We start from the raw sequence: 21728 nt of genomic DNA, 5'->3' as shown, positions 1-21728 counted from the left end.
GATTGGAAGAGGCCCTGGAGGTTTTTTGCCTTCCTCTGTAGCATGGGCACGGGTCAGTTGCTGGAGGATTCTCTGCTCCTTGAAGTCTGTAAACCACGATTTGAGGACTTCAATAGCTCAGACATAGGTGAGAGGTTTTTCGCAGAAGTGGGTGGGTGAGATTCTGTGGCCTGCGTTGTGCAGGAGGTCAGACTAGATGATCATAATGGTCCCTTCTGACCTTAGTATCTATGAAAACTTCAGCATTCTGGCTCCCATTCTCCTGCTGTTATAGCTAGGAACTTCCTGCCTTGAAAAGTGAATGTAAAGTATCAAGCCTCTCATTTTTGGTTCTGAATTTGAAATAGATGTTTCTTTTCAAACAAAGAGTTTAAGTGCATGTTTTACTCTGATAAAATATGAAAATTAAAAAATTAAAAATAAGGATTAAAATACTTTTATGTGAATAATAATAATAAATAATAATAAAGTTACAGAATTAACATGGACACTTCAAACATAACAAAATTATTGTAGGGATATGGCTATCAAGAAAAAATATTCAGCTATTTTAGACCCTATTTATGCAAGTAGCACCACAAAGGTAAGCCCTTGCGCTCATGAATCCCCATTGATTTATTAGGACTCTGCAATGGGTGCAAGGATTCCTCCCCACCTTGCAGAGCTGCTTGCAGGTTTGGCCGTTAGTGTGCAAAAAAAAAATTCAGGAAATGATGATTTATCAAGGTTAATTAGTGCTTCATAGCGTGTTTTCCTTTTTGCACACAAAGAAATGTGTTGAGTATCAGTAAAAGTAAATGGTTAACTTAGCGTGTCAGCAAGTTGTGATTTTCATGAGACCCTGTACATACCATAACTTCAGCTTTATCTTACAAGGTACACTCAGATGGTGGCAATCACATTGAGATGCCCACCACATGGAAATTGAGGCACAGAAACTTTATACCTACTGTAGATTTCTGCATTATAGTAGTTCTCATCATTTGTACTCACTTCAGAATGGCAACTTTTCGCTTATCCATAAACAGTGCTAAAATAGTGCGTAAATTGGTCATAGAGCAAATATAAATTTCCAGTACAAGCATTATGTATCGGTATACTCTGCTTTTAAGGCCTCACAGCTTAAAAAATGCTGCAATGTTTTTAGTGGCACTGTAAGATTTATGAAAAACAGGAACTCCAATCTTGCTGAGGCATTTCTATTCAATTCGCTGCTGTTAGGCACTGTATTAGATGGCATATTCTGCCCTCGTTCCACATGTAGAATGTTCATTGATGACAATGGCTGATATGCAAAAAGATTCACCTTACATTTGTCAACATTTCAGAAGTTTCCACCTCAGTGTGGCATTTCCTTCCCACAGGTTGAGACAGCAAGAGCAAAATCTTGAAACGTCATGTCATTGCTCCTCTTACCCGTAAAACCCTGCTGCTGCTGCTATTGTGATGATTATTATTTATTACAGTGGTGTCCAGAAGGCCTAAGTAATACAAGGGTCTTATTATAATAGGTGCAAAAACACATAGTAAAAGAGTCTCTATCCAGAAGAGCTTTACACCCTAATTTAAGACAAGGTGCAGGAAAGGGGTGTAATAAATACATGGAGGAAATTGTAGGGGGAGGATGAGGATAATAGTAATAGGAACATGTGATTATGTAGATCAGCCATGGGAACAATTATATGATTTCCATATGGTGCTTCAAGGATTACACATTACAGTGTTGCTCTGACATTTTTAGACATTCAGGATAATATTCAAAAATACCTAAGAGATGTTGGGCTCCTAAATCTCATTTTCAAAAGTGATTTTAGGCATTTATGTGCCTTAGTCTCATCAAAAGTCAATGAGGTTTAGGTTCCTAAGTGCCTAAGTCTCTTTTGAAAAATGGGATTCAGGCTTCTACATCACTTCAGCCCTTTTGAAAATGTTATCCTAAGTCTCAGAACTGGATGAATATTCTGATTTGTACTTAAATGGATCAGATTTTTCTATTTACTGTCTTCTATGAAAACCAGAGCAGAATAAGACCAAGACCTATGTTCTCTGGAGTAAAAGCCAGAAATTCACTCTGGCTTGGAGAGGAACTAGATAGACCCCAGGAGCAGACAATATACTTCATAAAGTTTTTCCTCAAGATAGATCCATGTTTTGATTTCCAAGCCTATTCCTGCTGCTTTCAGGAGGATAAAATCTGGAGGCAGATCCCATATTTTTCTCATCCTTCTCTAATAGTTGTAGGTTGTTACTAACTTCTAAATGCAAAAGTTAACCTTCTTTTATTAAAAAATAAACTAAAAACAAACACACAAACATAATTTCCTTGAGGCACACAGGCTCTCTACAAAGCTTGGAGAATATTTATTCTTTTTAATGACTCCTGGACAAAGTCCATATATCTAAAGTTGAATTCCAAAAGTTATAAGTAATATCAGGGGACAGGGAGTCCTGTAAGTGTCTTACCCTCTTAATGCCTCAGTTTATCTTTCTCTAAAACAGGAATATGATTTACTGCACCTATCTTACCAGAAGGTTGTGAGGCTTAATTATTGTTTGTAAAGCTCTTTGAGATCACTGGAAAAAAACACAACACAGTAGTAATAATAGTAGCAGCAGCAGAATACAAGATGTATTATGGAAACCTAATGTATCCCTTAAAAGTTGAGTGTCAGACTGTTTGTAGAATTACAATTTAAACAAATGAACTGAAGGAAAAGGGAAATAAATAAAAAACAGAACTCTAGTGAAACAGAATTTTCAGCAATCTCCAGTTCATCCATTCTTTTAAAATTTTAAATAATTTCTCATTGCATTTTAGTATTCTACTTGCTCAGAATGTGGCATGGTAACAATATTGCTGGGAAAAAAAAAGATTTTATGTAACAGTATTGTTAGAACTTAGCTGTGTCCTTGATAACAATCTCTGATCACACCGTTTTCTTAGCACAATAACCCACCTCTATGTTCCACTCTCCATTATTTAGTGACCACACAGTAGATGAGACAGGAAACAATGCCTCTAATTTGAGCTTCATTTAGCACTTCAGGGTTTGCTAATGATGCCCACATGCACTAAAAAGTATAGTCACAGTGACAGAGACCACATTGTGGAAACAATTCATTACAGGCCAAATGATAAAATATTAATGTTCATGACTGGAAGAAAAGGACCAGCTCCTTCTATTTCTACAGCATGGTAGTAGACACTAGAGCTTTCTAGAGACACTGCTCTCTTAAGAAATTAATATAATGAGTCTCTGCTCTCTTAAGAAATTAATATAATGAATCTAATGGTTATAGCAAAAGACTGGTGGTTTCAGTAATGAAAAATAGCACACATGTATGTAATGCTTTTCATCCCAAAATGTTTTTTAAACACAGGACTAACACTGAAATGCACATACACTTACACCTGAAATGCAAACACTGGACAACAGCATTTATAAGCACTACATAGATGTCTAAGATATTAAGTGAAGAATGCCATACCCAATTGCGACTTCAGGGAGAGTTTAGTTGAAAATGGTCAGGACACTAGAGCTAACACTGTCCTACTCTTGGGTAGAAGGCCATGATCAGAAACTTGGCTTTACATTTCACTTGAAAGAGAGCTCCTCAGTGTTTCTAACACCATGCTAGGGCATTGATTAGTGAAGGTTCAGAGGGAAGAATAATACCTAATGAATCTCCAACACTTCCTGCAGCATCCTTGGGAATTTATATGGTGCTGTCCCATCCAAAGATGAACCATGGCCAACATTATTTGATTTGAATGACATATCAAGATCACAATCTAAAGTAGTATAACTTCATTAAGAGTCTAGGTTTTTGATCATGCTGTTCAGTTACTCTCTATGTAACCTTGGGCAAGTCATCTGTCATTTCCTTGTGCCTCTGTCAAGCCATTCAGAAATCAGTGTTCAGATGGTTGCTGATTTAAATCCAGATCCTTCTGAGCCATCCTAGGTCAATAAGTGACAAAACAACAAAAACAAAAAAAGATGCCTGGTGTATTTAGATTATATTATTAACTACATGTTGAAATGACAGTTTTTACTTGGAACATCAAGTGAATAAAGTACCAGAGTAGGAGTCAGGAGATGTGGGTTCTATTCCTAAGACTGGCCAAAAACTGACCAACTGCAATTGCAGTCACTTTAGAAGACACGTTGCCTCTTTGAGCCTCCGTTTCTTCATCAATAAAATGGACATAAAGATACTTACCTACCTTTTGAGAAGTGTTTTGTGATCTTTGGATGAGGAAAAATGCTACATAACTGCTAAGTATGATTCCATTTAATTAATAAAGACAAGAATGAACAGGTAGATGGGAGTATCTCAGGCCAGCCTTTAGACAGGGAGAGCTACACGGATAAGGTGTGGGACAGCTGCGCCTATGCCTGTATGCCCCTGCTACAGAAACAAACATATTGTTTTTTCTAGAACTACATTTTGAAGAGGTTGCAAATATATTTTGCAGCCCATATTTTGCAGTTTCTTAAAAACAAAGGGCTACTAGCATGCAGAAGAAAAGCTTAAAATCACGAGACACAACAGTCTAGAAAATTGACATTTCCAGATGACCCAGAACATACTATGTAGGTCAATATTTAGTGTCTCTTCAGCAATCTCTTCTCTGCACAGAATATTAGTGTCACCCAGCAGGAAGCTGCATGTCTACCATTTTAGACTGTAATGTAGTGAGGTTCCATCAGTGGTAAATAAATGGCATTGATAAAACCAATATGACATCAAGATGCTAAGGATAACTCCCAATATAGGTCTTGGGCTGAGTGAAACATCTTGTATTCACCGTTTCTTGCTCCTAGAGTTCTACCAATAGATATATAAAGTAGCTCTGAGAATGTATATTAAAAAACAACAACAACAACTGATGAGAGGATACTAGGAAAGACTTAGAGGTGTAGGAGGAATAAAAGAAAATCGAAAAAGCAAACAAAGAGCTGTGAATAGGAAAGAAATAAACAAGTAAGCAGTACTGTTATCACATATTTATTGTGCCCTCTTTTGCATTGATATTTTTCATTCCAGTGAAAAGCTTCTGGGTATAAAAAGTGACCATAGTTGAAAACATAATACCTAACTTGTTTTTGTTCAGGACAGATGTGGGTTGCTGAGTTTCTTTTTATTATTAATAGCAAACTGCCTTGTACAGTGATCCTGTCAAAATTAAAGCTTACTGGGTTTAGGATGATTCAGAACTTGGATAGGAGACCTCCAAAGATAACCAAGGGTGCCATATGGAGTGGTGCTGGGGATTTAGTAGTGGGTGCTCTTCCCCCTGAATTAGTATCAAACCAAATGCCCCAGCATGATGCTAGGGCATATTGTGTTGCTGAATGTGACAGCTTTTGGATGAGATGTAAGCTGACATTAAAGATCCCATTGCACGTTTTGCAAGAGTTAACCCAAAGATACTGGCCAAAATGCAACTTGGATAATTAAATTTTGCCTACTTAACTTTCTCTTGCAGTTTCAACTGATTCTGGTATTCTTCACTTTCTCACTTCAATTGCTATGTTGTGTTTGTATACTCTTTCACCCCAGAGGCAGCTGCATTTTAGCTGATGATATAGTGATCTCTGTTTATAGTATGTATATTTTCTTAAGTTTGTTTAGCATGTTGTGATCCTTTGGATTAAAAATAACCACAATATAAAGGCAAGATATTATTACCTTTAAAACACTGTGAATGTGTTCATTTGTGGGCCTGATTTATCATGTAAATCAATGGAGATACACCTGCATAAAACCAGAGTAACACAATGGAGATACAGACCCACTTATTCCATCCATTCTGAGTCATATATATAGCTAGATTTCATGGCAGGAGCAGTTTGATACTTAACACTTGTGAAGCACTTTACATTTTCAAAACGCTGTACAAACACTGACAAACTAAATAATGGCTGAGGTTTAGTGGGTCATGGTTAGTACTGATTAAAATACATCCAATATCAGTAACAGTAAACATCTAAGGTTTAACTTATTTTTAAATGTCAGAAAAATATTGCACAGTAGCTTAAAGGAGAATGATTGTGCACTTTTGTTATCACAGCCATATTTTACATTATTTCTACTGCTGTATTTTTAGCAAATAGATTAATTTAGGTCTAATACTTTATAAACTGCACTTAATTGGTCTGCAGCATGAAATGTTTATGTATCCTCCATTTATGATAAGACTTCTCTCCTGTCTAGGCAAGATACCAAAGCTTATGGTATCCACATGAAATATTATAACATTTAAATTGTCCATTTACAGTGAGGTCATCCCACAGCCCAACCTGCTGTGGGGCCTTGGGCAAGTTACTTCTCTTCCACCCTTTGTCCATCTTGTCCATTCAGATTGTAAGCTCTTTGGGGCACAGTCTGTCTCTAATATGTTTGTTTAGTTTCTACCACAGTGTGACCCTAATCTTGGTTATTGTCTCTTAGTGGTGCTCTAATACATATCACTAATAATAATACCTGTCCCTGAGGAGAAAACAAGAATTTGGGGGCTAGAGCAGTTAAAATCAGAATGAGACTGGCAGTACTGGGTTGAGGTGACAAACAAGTAGTCATGGCTGGTCCAGTTCATAATTTGATGAGGTTGAGAGCATTCACAGCTGAATGTGTGACAGTGGGCCCCGGCTTGTACAGCTAGGGTCTTACTCTGGAAAATGCTAGAGCCACAGCACTAGATGAATGGTACATAGAACAGACACACACCAACTATGCTTAAATTTCAGAAATTCTAGGCAGTTAAAATAGTTTTAAATAGCTCTGAATATCTAATAATAATACTGAAAGTGATGCATAGAGAGTGCACAGTGAATTTCAGTTGTAAAAAACAGAAAAAATGTAAGACTAGATAACAGACTTTTTCTAGAATCTGGAAAAAAATTGGGAATGGAAGACAGTATTGTAAGACTATTTTAAAAAATGTAAAATTTATAGAAAGATTTTATGTTTCTTTGTTGCTATCTTACTAATGACCCCAGTTTCTGAGCAGTATTATTAAAATACTTGAGCTTTTTTGATGATATAACATAGGGACTGTATCTTTTTTTAAGCTGTCTTGAAGAATTATATTGGTCTGCAGCTGTCACATAGTGTTACTCAGAATCAAAAGGAAAGCCGAGCAGGGCTTATATCTCCATCTGTATTTTGTAACCAACCACGTCCAGCCTGTTTATTTTACACTTCCTCTTGCTAATGAAGATATTGGTTTTGTATGGGTTATGCTCTCCTGCACGAGCTTAAGACTGCAAGATTTGTGTGCGTTTCTGTGCTTGGTTCCACTGACCGCAACTGGTGCCCAAGACGCAAAGAACAAGAACAACAGAAAAACAACAAAACAAGTTTACATCAGATCTCCAAACTGTTTCCTTCCAGTTACTGTGGCAAACTCCGGAGATTAAACCATTCATCTCTTCCTTTTTTTTTTTTTTTTAACCTACGTGTGTTTTCTTTTCACATTTTCCAAACTAGCAAGCGTGGAGGCAAGGCACATCAAAGCAGAGATGGGGACTGAAAGAGCACTCGTGCTGGACAGGTTAGCGAGCAACGTGGCAAAGCGAAAAAGTTCAATGCCTCAGAAATTTATTGGTAAGAATAAAAAGTCTTTTCACATGCAGCAGTTAACTGTGTGAGGGCTGGTAACCAACAGGTACAACAGCAGTACTTGTTTTGAAGGGCCCTTTCTAGTCCATCATGTATTTAAATAAGGTAACTTCTGCTTTCCTGCTGTGCTTCTACTTACTGATTATATGTATTTGATAAACAAGAGAAATTGTTCAATTAGATAAATGACAAATAGATCTGAATTCATACTGTATTTTGTGTACTTGTTTGTGTTAGTGTTTGCATGGTTAATAAATATACATTTTATGGGGGCTTTTGTTTTGGAGCTGTATGTGTGTGTGAAAACCTTTCTACCAGGGTTTTACTGGGGAAGAATCAGAGGGCTTCATCTTGTTAGGGGCTGAGTACCTTATCCCCCATCGTAGTCAATGGAAGTCGAAAGTGCTCAGGAGCTCCTTGCAGAGGCATATAGCACTGCAGAACAGAGCCCAAAGACAGAAAATTACTGAATTTTTGAAAGTCATTTTTAAAAATTTCAATCTGAATGATGAATGATAGGGTCAACCCCTTTTCTTGCTCTGGTTAAAAAAAATATGGCCACAATACATTTCCATAGAATTTACTTTGGATTTAATTTTATCAAATCAATGTTTGGCAAATTGGAAATCTTAGATAGCAAGGTCTGATATAATTTGTTGTTTTCTTTAATGAATGTTTATAAAATTGCTTTCATTTCATTTCAGTTTTACTGAATCTTGAGCTTTCAAAATGAGATTATAAACAAATTATCACAGAAAAATATTTGACTCTAGTTTATACCACTGGTGTACTAAAATATGCCTGATGTTTTCTGCAGAAATTAAAATAAGTTTAAAACACATTTCTTTTTGTCAAGTAGCCTGCTGAAATGGGTATATAGTACTAGTAATAATACTTACCTCATATGTAACTAGAGAATAAAAAACTATATACTGTGGTATTCTAATTAAAATAGCTAACCAATCAAAGGTATAGTTTTTAAATAATCCTGTATATCTGAGTTTGATGGCAGGTCCTGTTTCTCAGCAGTGTTTGATGCTGTTATCTCTGTCTGTTGGTCATAGTTATTTATTTTGCACTATATGAAGTTGCATTTGAGCTCAGGAGTTTAATTAGCCTGCAGTTATGCCTTAATCATAAATTTTCCAGAGGGATATATGTGGTACAAGATGTTTACTTTTCTTAATATACATTTTCTGTTGCAAATACTGGCCTCTGTGGTAATTTACATTCACACTCACAGGAGAAGAGAAAGGAAGAGGATAGTGATAGAAATCGTTTGCCAGAACTTGAGCAATCCATTTTCATATAGTCTGATCTGCACCCTGCACAGAGGGGTACTAAAGATGCTTCTTGAAATTCTGGGCCCAAATTTTCAAATCTGGGTACCAAAGGGTAGGCTCCTAAGTAAAAAATATAGACATCTAAATAAAAGTGACCTAATTTTCAAAGGTGCTGAGCACCTATAGCACCCATTGGTTTCAGTGGGAATTTGTCAACTTTCATAACTTCAGAAAAACAAGCTGCTTTTTCTTAGGCACCTAACTATGGATTTAGGACTCTAACTTTAGGTACCCAGCTTTGAAAATTTTGGCCTTGGGGATTAGGCCTTGAAAAACATTTTAGAATCACAGTATGGCCTGCAAGTTCTTTAGCTCTTCTTTTTGGTATTGAGACCAGCCTCAGATTTTTGTCATCATAATTCATTGGGGGTGTGATTTTGCAAGGTGCTAAACACTCTTGCCCAATGCAACAAAGAACTTAATCCTTGATTCAGTAAACCACTTAAGCACGTGTTGAACTTTTCATTAGAACTTAAGCATGTGGTTAAAGTTAAGCATGAGCTGAAGTGCTTTGGCTCAGCACCTTGCAGGACGGAGCCCTTTTTATTCTATTGTAATGCTGCATTGATACAGTTTATTAACAGTGCAAGCTGACACAGTGGTATAAAGAAGTGTTTTGGGGGGTAAGGTTGGGGGCACTGGGGACATTCTTTTAGTGATATAGAGTAATCGAGTTCTGAAACATGCTGTTTCTCTAGAACCTCTACTACAGCGATGATGTTGGGTAATATGTGAAAAAAGCATGAGTCACTCACTCCCTTTTATTCCTGAGTGGCATGTTTGCAGCAGCAGTCTGTCCGACCTTGACTTGACTTTTGTGACTTCTTGAACTATATGTGCAGGAGGAAAAATCTGCCAGGACAGTTTTGTGATTTCTTGGGAAACAGAGTTCTCAGAAGGGTGCTGATTTTTCATTTCCTCAGAAAGGAGGGATAAGGAGATGTAAACCAACAGGCTAGCCTAGGCTCATTTCTATGAAAAAGTCTACTGAGAAGAAAAACTATTAAATTGTCTGTTGACTCCTCTGGTGACACTGCAGACTCTCACACTTTCTGTAGGCCAAATTCTGGCCCATCATGTAAATGGCCCTAAAAGATTATAAAGAGAGGTTTCAAAGAGGGATGGGCTATTACCAGCAGGAGAGTGAGTTTGTATGTGTGTCTGTGTGTGTGTGGGGGGGAAGGGTGAGAAAACCTGGATTTGTGCTGGAAATGGCCTTCCTTGATGATCACTTTAGATAAGCTGTTAGCAGCAGGACAGTGGGGTGGGAGGAAGTTTTGTTTCATGGTCTCTGTGTGTATATAATGTCTTCTGCAGTTTCCACGATATGCTATGCATCCGATGAAGTGAGCTGTAGCTCACGAAAGCTCATGCTCAAATAAACTGGTTAGTCTCTAAGGTGCCACAAGTACTCCTTTTCTTTTTTCTTTCTAAAAGATTATGTATCACATTCTGACCAGCAGTGGCCCCATTGTGTAACTCAGTGGTTCTCAACCTATTTAATATGCAGCCCACAAAGTGTTATCTGGGTTGCAGGTTGAGAACCACAGTGCCCCCCAACTAAACCCTCGAACAAACCCCTATGCTCTGCACCCTCTGCCCAGAGACACCTCCACAGAGTGGGGCCAGGAGTGGAGAGCTGGGCAGGGATCCCAACGCCCGCCATGTGGGGCCCCAGGACCCCGGACCTGCTGTGCAGGGCTGAGCAGCAGCTGGCTGCCCGGACCCCGAGCCCCGCCATGCGGGGCCGTGCGGCAGCTAGCTGCCTGGAGCCCGCTGCGTGGCAGGGTAGCTGGGAGCCTGCGGCCTTTAGCACACAGCTGAGATGGGCCGCAGCTGTGCGCTAATTAGGCTGCAGGTTGAGAACCACTGGTGTAAATAATTTGTGTGGGTATGTGCAGTTTCAATTGCCAGGACAAATATGAATATATATGAACAAACCATAAACCTAAAACTTACCTGAGACCTTTCCCCATGGCTCCTGTTGCAGAGGTTCTGCCTTTGGCCTTTCCATGGATTTTGGGAGAACAGCTGTTCAGGCAAAAGTTTTCCATGTTCCACTCCCCATCTTCCTGCCGGATTTCTAATGTGTACTTCTGTGCACCAAACTTGTAGTATTTAGCAGTTTGTAATTACCATTTCAGTTAGCCATTTTTTCTAGTTGTGTGTTAAGTGGATCTGATACCCAGTAATAGGAATATAGCTTGGTAGGCACATCTTTCAATTAAACTTGCACTTAGTAGTGACTATGCTTGTGTTTCCTCATCTCTTGAATAGAATATACATTGGGGTAGATCCTCAGCTGGTGTAAATCATAGAATCATAAATATCAGGGTAGCTCTATTAATAGAAAATCAGAGTAGCTCTATTGAAATCAATTAAGTTATGCCAGTTTACACAGCTGCCCATATGGCTCATTTTGTGCTACTTCTTTTTGAGAGCAGCATTAAAAATATCTTTCTCCCCAGTGGTAAATGTGCTAGTACAGTTTTGAAACTTCAGCAAATACCACCAGCTCTCTGTGTGAAGTAACTAATGAAAAATGGCTTGCCTTGGTTAGCAGAGCAACAGGAAGCAGGTTCACTCCCTTTTTCCAGTGTCCACACCTCATCATGTCACAAAAATCTGCACACTGCTGTAGAGTAAGCATCACTGAGCAGCAACTGGCTATGTGTTTGCATTATATGATCGTGTGAATTCTGAAGGGGAAAGTTTTGCATTGCACTGAGTTGAAAAAGATAAACTGGGGAAAGGTGTTTCTTAAAATGTGTAGTAGCTAGCTTTGTAAATCAACAGTAGAAGAGAATGTAGGCTTGGTTCTTAATTTGGTGTTTCACAGTAACTTTTTGGTGCTTCCTTTGGGAGCAATAGCAACTTAACTCACAGTATCTCTTGCAATGTCCCACAATGCTGCAATAAATAAAATTGTATCACTACTTTATGCCCTAATTAATCTTCTTTACTTTATTCCATTGCTCTCGTGCTCTCTTGCCTTTTCCTAATCTACTCTTCTTTTCTTTCACCCCTGTCTTGTTGCTGTCTTAATGAGGCAAAGTTTGAGCTGCCTTTTGTCTCCTTTTAAGTAAAGGGTTGCTGACTTAGAACACAACAAAACCAGTGGAATTCCATCCGTTTGCCTATAATGTTTTGTTATCATTTGGTATGATGTAAATGCAGTGAAGAATATACACTTATTAATTTTTCTGACACTTAGTGCCTTCAATAATGAGATCTAATAATAATTCCACTTACTATATTATTTAATATGAAACACCTTTAATCCCAAAGTGCTTAACAAACTTAATAACCTGATAAATACATGTAGGAATCATTCACCCACCACTGTTTATGGTGTGGAATATGGAAGCTTTTTAAAGGTGCACAGCACATGACATCCCTGTTTATGTCAGGGGAGTGAAGTAGGATATTCTATCTAACTGAACTATCATATGGAATTTTAGGGAAGCAGAATGGAATTAACTAAGTGGGAATTTGAACAGGACCTGAGGGCTCACATCTCTATTGGGAAAAGTAGTGCCAGATAGTTAATGACCACAAGAGGGCAGGACGTTTGTTTCATGTCTTATTTCAATGACTGCTGAGCTTTTTAACAGGAGTTTCATAGTAAGATTCTGTATGTTTTTGCTCTTGTTATTTTTGTATTTCAGTTTTGATTAAACCTTTCATTTGTCTAGAACTGGTATTATGAGTCATTCAAATGTGTTATACCATTGTTGTTCCCTCTGAATAGAAGTTGGATCACAAGTTTTGCTGAGGGTTGGAAGCAGTTACATTCTTGTGGTTCACTAACCTTTTTTATAAAAGTGTTTTATAAAAGAAACGTGAGCTTCTGGTTTTGCTGTCTTTGCAGTGAAACCTGGTGAGTTTCATATACATTGAGTCATAGTGTCTACAGGTGACTGATAAACATCTGTACTATTCAAGTTACCGTAACTCAGAGATTAGTGGATCTGATGTTTGCAAGTCACTTGCATGTGAACATTCAGGCTTGTCCATTTTCTTAACTATGAAAGATTGTAAGTTTCATTTAAACCACAGAATTCAGTTACTTATTTCTAGACATCCACAAAAGAGTTACTTCAGTCTTTTTTGGAGTGCAGCTTTCTTCCTTCCTTGCACCTGGCACACAAAGGGTTTGGGTCATGGCTCCACCCACAGTAACCTTCCTTGTCCCATACCTTGCTAGCAGGGGTATGAGGAGTGTTTCAGTTGTGTAGCCCCTCTGCTCTCTCCCCATTCCCTTGATGCTTGGCTGAGTACAATGTGTGCAGCGTTAACATAGTCAGGGCAGAGGTGGGCTTTGCTCCCCTGTGTGACTGCATTAGAGATAGTCAAAATCTAGCCCTATGTAATGTAATGTTCCAAAAGAATACATTATTTCTACTTATATGGCTTTCAATACTGTATTATCCGAGATCCTTCACAGAGTTAAAAGGAAACAATTCCAGTCCAAGGGGAGCTATATTATGCCACAGTCTAGGTTGGGAATATGCATAAATTCTTGTTAATTTTAATGTATTAAAATACAATGGGCGTAATTCTCCAATGTACTTCTACAGTTTCACACCCAAGTAACATCATGGAGAATCAGGCCCAATAAGAACAAAAGAGCTGCAAAAAGAAAGCTTAAGTGAGGGCTCCCATGCAAAGAAATGTAAAAAGATTTAAGTGCAGTCGTCCCAGAATTATGCCTATGTAATCTTATTGAAGGGGCCTTCCAACTACTTAATTTAGAAAGAGATGAGTAAAGGGGGGACTACATCATATATTTATATAAAATCCATATTTATATCTATCAATGAATGGTATAAGAATATAAGAACAGCCATACTGGGTCAGACCACGGATTCATCTAGCCCAGTATACTGTTTTCTGACAGTGGCCAGTTTACCCTCCCCGTCACAGACAAGTACAATTTCTCAGGAGATAATCAAAGAGCTAGAGGGAATGTTCTAAACCTTAAGGACGTGCTGTGGATTTTGTTTATTGACTAATTGACTTTTTTGCCTGTTTTATTTTTCATGAATCAGTTTTCACATGATTTTCTGTAAAGATGAAGGAAATGAATCCTTGACGAGCTTTCCTAATTTTACTCTTTTCCTTAAATCCCAGAACCATCAAGCTCAGTGATGGATTGGCCAGCAAGTTGCTTAACTAACTTCTCTATTGCTCCATTTCCTATGGGCTTGTGCTTCAAAAAGTCAATTTACTTACATAAACAGCATCCCTGCCCCAAAGAGCATATAGCTAAATTCAAATCTGTTTCCTTTTCAGGGCCTACCGCTATTTAGAAAAGGATCCTAGAGTTTCAATACTTTTACAATTCACTCAGTAATTCAGTTTCTTTCCTCTCTTGTAGGTGAGAAGCGACATAGCTTTGACATTAATTACAATTCCAGTTTCTTGTATGAAAAGGAAAGTGAAATGATGCAAGGACGTATGATGGACCAGGCCATAAATAATGCGATCAGCTATCTTGGAGCAGAAGCACTGCGTCCGCTTGTACAAACCCCACCAGCTCCCACTTCTGAGATGGTCCCTGTCATCAGCAGCTTGTATCCCATACCGCTCACCCGCTCTGAAATGTCAAATGGCAATCCACAAGATACAGAGAAGAGCCATGCCCACCTTAGAGACAAAAGTTTGTCTTCTGACAGAGGCCTTTCCCCAAACAACAGTGGCCAAGACTCCACAGATACTGATAGCAACCATGAGGAGCGCCAGAATCACACCTACCATCAAAACCAAATGATCCCCTCCCAGGTCCGCAATGGCCTCCAATCCTTGAAGGAGCTCCCAAGGCCATATGACATAATCAAGCCACCAACCATATGCCCACGTGATGCCTTTAAGGTTATCAATAAGGAAGGTGATGTCATCGGGGTCTACAGATGTGACCATTGTCGTGTCTTGTTTTTGGATTATGTGATGTTCACCATTCATATGGGATGCCACGGATTCCGTGATCCTTTCGAATGCAACATGTGTGGGTACAGAAGCCAAGACAGATATGAGTTCTCCTCACATATAGCACGAGGAGAGCACAGAGTGGTCCTGAAGTAAAAGGATTGATTTTCCAAGAGACCAAAGGATCTGTTTTAGATTTGTTTGTTTTTAAAATTTGACTAAAAAAATTGCTTAAATATTTTTCTGTGCCAATCCTAAAAGTGTTAGTGTCCCTTGTAGTAGCAAAGTACTGATGGGGCTTTTTATTTGTTACTCAAAATGCAGTATTCTGTAGCATCTGTGCCTAGATACTGTGGTGACTGGCACGATATATAAATACCAAAGATAGCCAGATACAGATTTTGTATGAACTTTATTTTTGTGAAAATTTATAGCAACTTAAGATGTTTTTAAATATTTTAACATGTATTTTTGTTAGAACATTTGCTTCCAGTAATAGCAAAATGGCCATCTAGCTGTATTATGAGTGAAATACAAAGTCAAATATTGATGTCATAATTCTCATAAGAAAAGTTGAAATTCAGCACAAAAGATTGTCCATCCTTACTGCCCTTTCAGAACCACTGTATTCCAGCCAATAACACACAAGAGACACTTTCTGTTAGTGTTTCAATTCCTGAGGTATTCCTAAAATGGCCAAATTATTGAAACACAGAAAACACATATCTGGGGAGATTGTATCAAATAACTTTTAAATGTTTTCCCCAAAGTCTTAAAAGTGTGTTGTCTCACCACACTTTGCTTTTGCTTACTCCACTCTGTTCACTTTCTTTAAAGTCTCTCCCCACCTCACCTCTTACTCAGTAATACCAAAATAAGCCATGTGAGCTATCTGGGGTTTTAGTTTATGTAACTGTGTACGCTTTTGGGATACCCATTGAGACCATTTGTTGGCTTGCCCCTAAATTCTGGAGGAAATCCTGCTTTTCATTAATGGATCAAGTATGTGTCTTTCTAACAGAACAAAATTGCAATGAGACTCAAGACCCGATTCTGCTCCCATTGACATCAACAGCAAAACTCACACTGACTTCACCTGGTGCAGGAGCAGTCTTTAAAATAGCAATGGGCAGACAAAATGCTCATTAAGGCAAATGGGATTTTTGCTTATCTAAGGGCTGCAGGATTGGGCAGTTTGAGGTTACTATAACTCAGGGAGAGAACAGAGACGATAACATATAGAACAAATAACAAGAAAACTTTTTGATTTAGAAAGCAATTTTCTAATGACAGTGTACTGAATGTGAAAATAAAGGTCCCGAGTCTCCTCTCACTGGTGTTACACCTTTGTGAGAGGAACACTAGGCTCTAAATTTATTGGATCAGATGCTACCCTCATTTACACCCATGTAACTTCACTGATGGCCAGGTGGTTGCGCAGATGAGCATAGAAGTTGACTCAATATATTTTGGATTTAGCGTTGCCAAGTAGAATCATAGTGTCCTGGCAAAAATTTGCAGTAGCTACCGTGAGAATCTTCATGTAAGAATGTGTGGGAGCGGACAATTCAATCACACTTTCTGGTTTTACATGGGGATATCCCTTGGAGTGAAATGTGCTGTTTTGCAAAATGAGTATTTGCGATTACTTTGAAGCCAGTTTTTAAAATAGTTCTTTTAATCTAATCATTGTTCTGCAGCTGTATTATTAGTCACTGTGCAGAAGATGTGAATATGATAATTTTGCTGAGTGTATGTTTATTTTTTTAAAATCTTTTATATAATGTAGAGTTAGATGTGTTCTGCTGGATTTTTTCATCCAGTGGGTATTTGGTCTGAGCATTTATTTTGTACTTTTTCAGTGTTGTGTCAACTGCTGTGTAATGTTTCACTTTTTTCCATGGAGCAAAAGTGGGAGCTAGTGTTCTGAATACACAGACTGAGTGTCAGGAAATACGGAATTCTAACACTGGCTCCCTCTGTGATCTTGGACAAATCACTTCACCTCTCCCTGACTTATTTTCCTCGTGTAAAAAGGGAATGATAATATTTTCTCTGCCTGATAGGGGTATGTGTGAAGATTAATAAAATTAATGTTTGTAAAATGCTATGAAGTTGAAAAGTACTATATAAGTGCTAAGTGTATGTGTATATATATATTTTGTGCAGAGTGGGGAAGATATTTTTGTCCATTTGTGTTCAATTTGTAGATACATATTTGTAAAATACTTTTATTAATCCCTTTGTGGTAGAAAACTTTTGATTACCAGGGACATTTTTAGTGAGCTGACTGGAAGCCCCTCCTACCTCTCAAACACACCCATGCCGCAGCACTACTACAAAACTCTTCAGTTGAGTTACTCCTGACTTACAGAAGATCTGTAAAATCAGATAGAGGACATTAGGTTCATGCTCAGTATATTTGGAAATACTTTGGAGTGGGTCTCTTACAATAGGAGGTTGCCTAAAAAGGGTGGGGCAGAAACATACTGTATTCTTCTTTATTTCCTGTCCTAAATTACTGTGAGCTGATAAACAGTTTCTACATTTCATTCCTAAGATGGCTGTATTTTCATGGGGAAAATGATCAATATATATGTACACCATAGAAAAAATGGTTCTCATTAGGGTTAAACAAAATCATTTAGAAAGATTAATAAGAAAAAGTACAAATAGTGAAGTGTTACCTAGTCATTAGCACAGGAAACACCTTGAATTACTGCATGTATATTACATCAAATACCACCAGCTTCTTTCTCACTTCACCATAGAATCCTTGAAGATTACTTTGCCCAGAATTTACTTTCCCACTCTTCACTTATTGTTCAGCTAGGCAGGGCTTCAACCACCTACCCACCCATTATTTCCCAGATAAAGTGAGCAATCAACCACTGCGCCTGTGAAAAGTTCAATTCGAGCTACATTCACAGTTTTTTGAAAGAGGTTTCACAGTATCTTCCCCTAGTAGGCAGACTTTTCTCACCACTACTCAGGCAAAGAAGTGTTGTTAAGATATACTGCACCAACATAAATTGCTCATAGCCATTTTCTGGGCCCAATGAGCCGTGTATTTTAATGAGTACCTTTTATCTGACATGTAAATCCTCATTAACTTCATGAGTGTGTGTTTGGGACTACTCCCACTTGGGCCCAGAACTGCGTTGGTCACATATTGGCACTGAAGCTTGAGGAGTACATAAGGCCCACACCTGCAAAGTGCTGAGCACCACTGCTTTCCATTTAAATCAGGATCTGCCCCCTAATTTAAAAGGATTTGCCCCCAATTGGCATAAAATTGAGCAGATTGACGCTTACTTCATCTTTAATATGGAGGGGTAGCTCACAGACACTAAAGATCGCATCTTGCAGTGCTCCATCTTGATCTCAGCAGCCTTCCACTGGATCAAGAGGAAAGATTGCATGGTGAAGCAAGTAGTCTGTTTTGGCCATGTCTGTTTATCAGAAAGAAGGTGGATCACAATGTTGGCTACTGAGAGTCACATTTAGCTTGCAAGATACATTTTGCCAACCCCTGCTGCAAAGAGTTCAAACGCTGGAGTTGAAAAACCCATTGATGACTTTGCAAAATTACCTGAACTGCAAAATGAAAAACCTTTGCAAACTGTTGCTAGCCTAATTTGTTCTACTGGCCTATTTTAACACTGCTGGTTCAGTTGATTTCAGTATGAAAACACATTTTGCATAGACATTTTTCTGAAATGCAGCCTGATCAACAGTTTTCTCTGTCTCAGTCAATTCTTTGTTGTACTAACTGATAAATTGCACACATACAAAACATTGATATGGTTTTTCAAATTGTATTGTATCATTAAGGAATAAATTTTATTTTTTGTTTAATATTTTATTGAATTTTTGAAGGACAGACCTACAAAAAGAATATCTAATATTTGTAATTGCTAAAGAAGTCTCAGCAGATATAACAAATAGATGTAATGCAATTCTGTGTTTGTAAAAGGCCTAGCATAATGGGGCCTTGATCCCTGATTGGTGGTTTTAGATGCTACAAAACACACGTAATAATAATCCTCTATATGTTGAATAAATTTTTGTATTTAATTAAGACAAATTAATTCAGATAGGCAGCCCCTAGCTTCCAAATGTTGAGAATTTTTGTCTTACTAAGCTTTAATCTATCATATTTCATATTTATAAATCAAGAAATTGTGATGAAACTTATGGTCAATATGCAGGTTATGTGTTATACCCTTAAGAATGAGCTTAATGGCTGTGGTTAACAGCATGTTAAATACTTTCTTAATATAACTCTGTTAAATGTAGAGATTTAACTATAATATAGGCTACTCTTTTAATTGTGGAAAAACTATATCAGTATAAATTATATATATACAAAAAAAGGAGCCTTGTTTGACCTTTTGGATTTAGACTGCACATTCCCTGCATTCCAAGCAAATCAAGGATAGGCACATAAAGATGAATAACAGGCCAAATTCTGCTCTGGGATATACACAAGTAATTCCTACCAAATTTTCTGGGACTTTTGTATGCATATTTCTGAAGGCAGAGTCTGGCCCTTACTTTGTCACCCAATGTTTTAAGAATCTCCATTCTTTTGGCTCTATGTTACTGAAGCCTGGTTGGCCTTGGAGATAGTTCACAGGGAGCAAGAACCCCACTAGTTGATTTGCCAGTGGAAAATAAAGTACACTGTAAATGTTAGCAGTGGATTTGAAGAATAGAAATTTGAAGAATAGAAATAGAAATAGAAGTAGAAATTTATCTACACATACTGCCCGGTGACCTTAAGTGACTTTACATTGTTATAGGGTCAAAGGCTTTTCACCTTCACGCTCTTCATGCAAAGCCTAAATAGGCATTGCACAGGCCTTTAAAAGCACTTGGCTACTAGAGTGAGGGGCAGTATAGAAATACCTAAAATGGAAAGGACTACTCTCCCCCTTAATCCAGAAGTGTGGAGTGGTTGGGTGGCTAATCTGTTGCCACTGTTACAGGGAAGGGCTGTAGTAACAGCTGGTGCCCCTGGGTGTGATGTTTAGACCTGTAGATTCTTGTAGTAGTAGCTCCATTATTTAGTCGGAGCCTGTGCCTGCCATGCCCCTGCCTCCTTCCTTCCTTCTGTATTGCTGGCACTGTGGAATAGAACTATGCGGTGAGCACATGGTGTAGCGTTCCCCATGACAACTAGTCCTTGGCTTGCTCCACCTCAGGAAGTGGAACTGTGTCAGTTCTGCTACCTTTAGTGCTTTCTGCACCAAAAAACCAGTGGGGTGAAGGTTACATTCAGCCCATAGTTCCCAGATTCTTTTTAAAAAGTGCTTGAAGAACAAACACTTTAGTCTTCTATGCCCCTGGGGAGTTCTGTGGAAGGCGCAAGTATCCAGGAGTTTCTGAAAGACTAGAGCTGCACCTTACTCTCTAGAGCAGTGCTACTGAAAGTGGTGGTCTGCGGACCGGCTGCCAGTCTGCGCACGCATTGGAAAAAAAAATTGCCGGTCCCCCACATCAGATAGCTTGAGAAGCACTGCTCTCGAGCAGATCAGTTAGAGGGAAGCCTCAGTAACAAGTTGTGGAAGAAGTAGCATTTCAAGCTAATACTAGGACAGCCAGCAGGCCCTTTTTTAGCACCTGTTTTAACAACTTCACACTTGTTCACACTTATTTCATTCCCTCTTGACACTTTTCACCACAATAAACTGGACCAGCTTAACAGAAGAGAGAGAAAAGAAAAAGTCAATGCATTTTCTTCTTTAGAGTCACCGACTTCCTTCCTACCACCCAGTAAAACCTAAACAACTGTAAATGGTTTCCCCATTTTGCTGCGAAACTTTCACACTAAGCCTTAAAGAATTGTCTAAATAATTTCCAGTTTTGAAATGTAGCAGTACTGGCAGGTTTAGAACAGTGAGCAAAATGTTAAGAAGCAAACTCTGTTTTAATTTTTAATGTATCTTCATTGTGGCTTTTCTTTTAATAAAAATAATTCTTTGGCAATGGAAAAAAATATTCATGTGCCTGGAACCAGAAACACATAAACATAAGGTTTATAAAGGTGTTGAGTTGATGTTAGGACAGAGAGATCCTTATCTTTTGATATACTGTAATTGTGATAGAACATGGAAGAACTCATTTTGCCTGTAGTGTTCAAACATGCTTTATAATGCATGAAAATCCTAAAAAAGTGTACACAGCGTTAAACCGCATCATTTGAATGTTTTAATGTGCTCATGCTTTTTGCAAGACTGTCTCTATCCTATTTCGCAGAAGGTAACAGGGCTAGTGGTGACAGACGTTCTGTCTTTGGTCTCTCTGCAGAGACTGCCAGTGAGAAGGCCAATTAGTGAAACACTCAGCTAGCTACTCACTGGAAACCATACAAAGATCACCAGACTCATACCATGTGATGACCATTCAGTAGCCCACATGGAAACTTGGTCACTCATTAATGTCCTGGGCTGGATCTGAACTGGAACCCTAAAAGTTTCCCAGCCTATCACTAACCCCTTGAGCCATGCAGTCTCTGATCAAAGTCCTTTAATCCTCCATTTCTGGAGGATTCAGCGCCTCCAAATGAAGTTAGCAGCAGTACATTCCAAGGCCCTTGGACACCAAAACATTATTCACTTCAAGTAAATTTATGTTGCTTGCCTCTTCTGCTTTTTTAGGACCTGGTCAAAAGCCCATTGAAGTCAATGGGAGTCTTTCCATTTATTTCAGTGGGCTTTGGATCAGGGCCATTATCTATAGGTGAGCAAAGGAGGTAGTTTGAGCTGCTTATGTACTGTAAATTAGTTCCCTCTCAAGCTATATTTGTATGTGGCCTGGGAATAC

At 38.4% G+C, this 21728-nt stretch overlaps 1 protein-coding gene across 1 annotated transcript in view; it reads left to right on the top strand.

The window, feature by feature from the left end:
* Positions 1-15592, top strand: part of IKZF3 (IKAROS family zinc finger 3) — a 48557-nt gene extending 32965 nt beyond the window's left edge. Inside the window, exons 7-8 of the mRNA XM_074940490.1 lie at positions 7498-7614; positions 14353-15592. Coding sequence (XP_074796591.1) covers positions 7498-7614; positions 14353-15056 — 821 coding nt within the window. The 3' untranslated portion in view covers positions 15057-15592. The remainder of the gene's footprint in view (positions 1-7497; positions 7615-14352) is intronic.
* Positions 15593-21728: the final 6136 nt, after the last annotated feature.

The sequence above is a fragment of the Natator depressus genome, chromosome 27, assembly GCF_965152275.1.
Source record: "Natator depressus isolate rNatDep1 chromosome 27, rNatDep2.hap1, whole genome shotgun sequence".
Taxonomy (NCBI): Eukaryota; Metazoa; Chordata; order Testudines; family Cheloniidae; genus Natator; species Natator depressus.
The sequence above is the reverse complement of the archived record's forward strand: the minus strand, read 5'-3'. Positions and strand labels throughout refer to the sequence as shown.